Source organism: Rhagoletis zephyria, unplaced genomic scaffold, assembly GCF_001687245.7.
Source record: "Rhagoletis zephyria isolate East Lansing unplaced genomic scaffold, Rhagoletis_zephyria_1.1 Rzeph_scaffold_00514, whole genome shotgun sequence".
Lineage (NCBI taxonomy): Eukaryota > Metazoa > Arthropoda > Insecta > Diptera > Tephritidae > Rhagoletis > Rhagoletis zephyria.
The window spans coordinates 71,384-77,491 of NW_016157598.1; the positions used below are offsets into that span (position 1 = coordinate 71,384).

The 6,108-nt window shown below is 32.4% G+C and overlaps 1 protein-coding gene across 3 annotated transcripts in view; it reads left to right on the forward strand.

Moving 5' to 3' along the window:
* Positions 1-5,120, forward strand: part of l(3)73Ah (polycomb group ring finger 3-like lethal (3) 73Ah) — a 17,820-nt gene extending 12,700 nt beyond the window's left edge. For all 3 annotated transcript variants that reach the window (XM_017612218.1, XM_017612217.1, XM_017612216.1), the window contains one exon: positions 4,737-5,120. In XM_017612218.1, the coding sequence (XP_017467707.1) occupies positions 4,737-4,865 (129 nt within the window). In that variant the 3' untranslated portion in view covers positions 4,866-5,120. The remainder of the gene's footprint in view (positions 1-4,736) is intronic.
* Positions 5,121-6,108: the final 988 nt, after the last annotated feature.

Sequence of the window (6,108 nt, forward strand, 5' to 3'; positions counted from 1 at the left end):
AAAAACGCTGTTTTTAGGGGTTTCAACCCCTTTTTTCTCGAAAACGTGACGTGATGGGACATTTTTGACCCCGGATTCGTGTTCAGCACGAAAAATCCGTTCAGAAACACCAGGTCCCGTCTTATTCGCAGAAAAAAAGTTGAAATTTGTAGACCAGTGTAATCAAATAGAAAATATTCATGTTTACTATGCGTTATTTCCGTCAGTGAATTCATAACATTTTTCTGAATATTACAACGCGTTTTTTCCCTTAGTGTAGTGATGTTTGATCTTTTATTCAAATTTGTGCAATCAAATCAAAAACCCGGGACATTTTAAGGTTGGACCGGGACACCGGGACAAATAGTCTAAAACCGGGACATGTCCGGGAAAACCAAGACGTCTGGCAGCCCTAACATAACTAGACTAAAATTGAAGATACCATAAAACTGTGTGCTCAAAAAACTTCTAACACTTCTGAGAAAAAAGTTTGAATTTTGGGTGAAAATTTGATGTATTTTTCTGTAGTTTTCTACGAAGTTTTAAAATTGGGTTCATATGGGTTTTGTTAGAAATTTAATTACATTTTAATGCAAATTTCTAGAAATAAATAAATAAACATGAGTGGGAAATAATATCACTCTGGAATATTATATATATATATTGTTATTGATATGACCGATCCTGTATGCACATACACTCCGCGAAATTCAATTAAAGGCGCCTAATTTCTCTTCAAAAACCGTGAATTTAAACCGCGAGAATGTTTGTTTTTTTATTAGTATAGACAACATATTTCATTTAGAGTTAACAACTAAAAAAAGTTGCTTACATATCCAATTACGAGCTCACAATGCAATTTAAAAGCGAAATTCAAAACTCCAGCTGCGAAATTTAATCAAAGGCATTATTAAAAATGGTTTAGAAAACTCAGAAAATGCTTATGCTAATAATGAGTCCATCCTCCAGATTTATTTATAACTTCAAAAATGCGGTTCGGCATCGAAAATATCACTTTTTGGAACTCCGAATGCGGAATTTTGGACCACTCTTTAGTTACGGTGCTACGAGCTGTTCTATCGAATGAAACTTTCGTCCTCCAGCGTATACTCGACGATAAAGATAGCCCCACATGTTCTCAATCGGACTTAGGTCTGGAGATCGTGATGGCCACTCTAAAACAAGAATTTCCTTCTCTCGAAGCCAACTGCGGGTGGCACGTGATGCGTGTATTGCAGCATTATCTTGCTGAAATGTCGCATTTGTGTCCGGTAGATCTTCCATAAAGTTAATCAAAACTTCGTCCAAAAGATTTATGTAGTCCTCCGAGTTCATACGTCCGGAAATTTTGCAGATTGGAGTCCTTTTGTAGTGGCTGAAACCAGCCCAAACGTCTCGTTTGGTGGAAAAGCGCTCAGAGCCCCTCAAATCATGCCAATAGTAATTAAAACCGTCAGGTCCATCGGGATAAAATTTTTTCTCGTCAGAAAATATAACATTTTTCCACTCCTCGATCCATGACATGTGCTGTTTTGCAAAGGCTAATCTAGCTGTTTTGTGGGATTCATTCAATGCCGGTTTGGATTTCATTTTTCTCCAAACTAAGCGATCGCTGCTGGATAAAATTTGTTGCACACGACGTTTACATACTGGTAAGTTAAGGTCTGATACAATTTTGGAAGCGGTTGCGTTTCTTTCCAGCCCAGCGCGAATAATAGCGGATTTTTGCCGAGGAGAGATTTTTTGATTATTTTTATTCGACCGATTAGTATTATAATTCTTTTATAACTTAATCGCGTTATCAATTGCTGTAGCAGACCGACCCAATTTAGCCGCGATTTGCCGATTGGACATGCCTGTGTCCTTGTAAGCAAGGATCTGAGCAAGTTCCGCGGTTGTGAGCGTTTTTCCTTTTCCCATGCTTAATTTTTGAAAAAACTCACGCGTATAAAGATTCAAATGCCTTAAAAAATACTTAACCTTCAAAATGGCATCAAAAGAAAAACGATCTCGTTCTCAATTAACTTTTTCTGAAACTCAGAAACGACTACCTTTAATTGAATTTCGTAGGAGAATCAGCCACTAAACGGAAATTTTCACAAATACTTAGAAAAGAAGTACGATATTGGCATATTTTATGTGCCAGAATAAATAGAGGTTTAAAGACTTAAGACCAGAGCAAAAAGAGTGTGGCGTAATCGTTGCAACAAATATTAATGGTAGAAGTGCAAATGCCTTTAATAAAATTTCGAGGAGTGTATATAACAAATTTTGTAAAATCAAAAATCAAAGTGGATTTACTAAAATGAACACAACGTATTAATTATAAATTCTGAAATATATCGTTGATTTCGAAAACAAATAAATAAAACATGACACGTTTTCGGATATACGTACACTTGTGTAATGTATAATTCCTTATATGATTCCTCAAACAATCCCTTATATAACACTGTGGAACACAAAAAAACCTATAGTGCGAATATATCAGGTTTGATAGCTGTTGGCCATATCAATAATGCCTCATACTCAGATTTACTGGATCAATTCGTGTTCTTCAAAAAAAAATAAATTCACGATCCAAAACTTCAGAAAAATTCAAACACTTCCGAGAAAAAAGTTTGAAACTTAGGTGAAAATTTGTTGCACTTTTTTGAAGTTTTCTACAAATTGTTAAACTTGGGTTTATATGGGGTTTGTTAGAGAAAGAACTGTATTTTAATTGAAAATTCTCAAAAATAAACAAATAAACATAAGTTGCACACAATATCACTTCGAAATGGCGTGCTATAGATATGACCGATACTGTATCTTTCAAAAACTCTATTTTTGATGCAGAAATGCCCGTAGAGCATCTAGATGCCATTCTGCATCAATAAGAAAATTTTGAAAAAAAAATCGTTTTTTGGTGGTTGGGGCTAGATTCCCAATTTTATTATTTTAGTTTTCTACAAATTTATGAGACTACCAATCTGATAATTGGCACTGCGCACAGTGCCCCGCTTCCATATATGTGGGCAAAAATAGGTTTGTGAACGGATTTGAATGAAAATTTGTGTCTTAATGAACTTGAAAGCGCTGAATTCAGAAATGCAATTGGTTTTTTGATAACTTTCATACTTCCACTGTAAATGCAGTTTTAAGTTGAAAATTTGGGTTCTTGTAGCATTTACATACATAGGTATGTATATATAATTCGCTCTATTTTAAAGAGAGGTGTCCAATGTCCTGCAGATGTGCAATAAAGTTTTATTTCTTTTGAAATTGGTTGCCACCTGTTACAAATTTTATTAAAATTAATTAATAAGTTGAATGAATTAGATATTACAATAAGGGTATCAATTGAAATGGCTTTGAAAATGCTTTACTTCTAAACGATACGTAGAAATGTTGCCCCATGTTTAAAAAATGAAATTCAGTTTAATTAAGGCAATAAGGTCACTGAAATATGTTTATCAGTATGGATATCAGACACAAGAAAACATTGGGCATAGGTATCAAGAAATAAGTGAAGAGTAAAAACATTCCTGGGTTAATTTAAGAGTCCAGTAATTTAAAAGGAATGTAATCAGAACAAATCACTGATTGACAATGTATGTTTTTGTAATAAAATAACAAATACGATGTCGTAAACCTTTGGTGTGATACAATTATTATTTTAGTTTAACTAAATTTTACTTTACTGGCAACCCCCTTCAAAATATTTATAAGCTGTGACCTTCTTAAACCTCTGACTCCCATATGGTGATACCTATGTATTTCAATTACCTAATTCCCTTAATACAAATGGAAGTCGATTTTTTAAACAGGTGGCAACCCTGTTGCATGTAGTTAAGATATAAACCCTTTTCACACCCATTTCGATTGATACCAATATTTTAATAATCCATTTAACTTCTTAAATAATTTGAATTTAATATTTTACCTAAAAAAATAAACCCTTATTTTAGGTCAAGCTTTTTAATCGTGCTTATTTGATGGATTTTGCATTAGCAAAAAACGCATTATTTCAAAAAGTGCAAAAAATTAGCAGCTTTTTATTTTCTATTTTGGAAGCTAAAAAACCTTACAATTAAATAAAGTAATAAATAAAACCTATTTTGACATATGTTTTTTATTAATTCCATTAAAACTGCCCATTTTCGAAATTTGTATTAAAACAAAATGTTTTTTTCTGGAATACCGTAAGGACACCTTGTGTTTAATTTTTTTCCAAAATTTTTATTCTTATCTACCATATATACGGAAATAAAAAACGTCAAAACAACATTTTATTTCAAGCAATGTTTTTTTGATATTTATTTCCGTGATGAGCTAGCGCATGGCTATGCTTCGAGTAAAATTCTTAGTATTAAATTTGTTGAGTTCAGTGGCTTCCGGGCGGCATATCATTTATTTTATAGGGAAATTTCTGCTTTATTCTTTTTAGTGGAAAAATTACCTTTACAAAAATACCAAACACGTTCACATTGCAGACAACGAATGTTTCGATTTATGCTCACTTAGGCGGCACTGTGCGCTGTTAAGAAGGTATGAAATTTAGTACTTTTTCCACTAAATGGCTTTTTTCTTTCCGTTTTTCTTGAACTTCCAAAATACAATTCGAATTCGAGCTGTTGCAACGTACAACACCTTAAATTATTGCATCATAGGCTACAATTAATATAAAGTTGATTGTACAAAATTTAGTTATGTTTAAAATTTACATGTAAAGCAATAATAAGTATATACTTAACAGTTTTACGGTTTATTTTCAGATCGACATACTGTGCAATGAGGAATTGTTGGGTAAAGACCATACACTAAAGTTTGTTTATGTGACACGCTGGCGTTTCAGAGATCCACCACTGCGATTACAATTCCGCCCGCGAGTTGACTTGGTGTGAAGCCTTTAAACACACCGGGTGGCAAAGAGTCAAAAGAGTAACAATGTTAAGTGAAATCAAAAGTGAATGCCAACATAAAGGGTTTAAATTAAAAAAAAAAAAAAAAACGATAAAACGCTATATATACTTAGTAAAAAACGGAGAAGCTAGTTTTGTAGAATGTTTAAATATCGAAGTGAAATTCCACTGTAAGATTATAAAACCGAAATAAGTATTGTAATTTATTTACAACTGAAGGTTAGTAATAGTTCAATGTATGTACATATGCACGTGAGTTAACCACTATGTTTACGGCGATAATTCTGTTAAAGGAATCGAAAATACGGATTGTGGTTTTAACAGAAAAGACATCTTTATTACATTAAAACGATGCAAGTACATTCTTTTGTGGGTACCAAACTGCAGCTATGTCGGTTGTAATTAACTCATCTATAATGCCAATCAAAATAATCTTTTTAAAGATAATTTTAACTGTCTTAATTTATTTAAAACAAAAGATTCAACGAAAAACGCTGTATAACTTGAGCGGAAACAAATAGCATCTTCCTACTTCTCAATAATTGTTCTCATTTTAAACCTTTAACTTGTAATTAGTTATGTGTAATAATCTATGCGATTTGTATATTTGTAGTTTGTCAGTTAAGCTTTTCTTTTTTTAATCAAAAGATCAGGTTTTAAATCTCTTATTTATATATTTTATTATATTTTCACTGATACATACATACATATGTACATCTGTATTTACAATTCTATCGTACCGGATTTTATCAAATGATCTAAAGTAAAATATCAAAGAAAGAAAAACTGTTCTATATGTATGTACATATGTATATGTACATACATACATACATATTTGTAAATAAAAGAACATTGAATATTAAAACTACTACTTAAATTTATACTTGTTTGCTTTAGTGAGTCATAGGAATTACAGGTATTATTCTGGTACATTTACTCGGTTGATAATGCCAAAACACACTAATCTCAAGCTCGATCAGCCATAAACGTTGCAACCGTTGGTTCAAATCAATTCGTAGCCAATCAATCGTAATCGTTTTGCCCACAAACATTACAATTTTGCACAATATCATTTTTACAATTTCATAGTTTCGGCATACATACATTTATGAAATTTAACAAAAACATGCACTTCGGGTGCGTTATCCATTTTGGGTTTAGTGAAAATACAAAACTACCATATAATGTTTTTTACGGCGTGGTTACCACGAAAATAAACACAAAA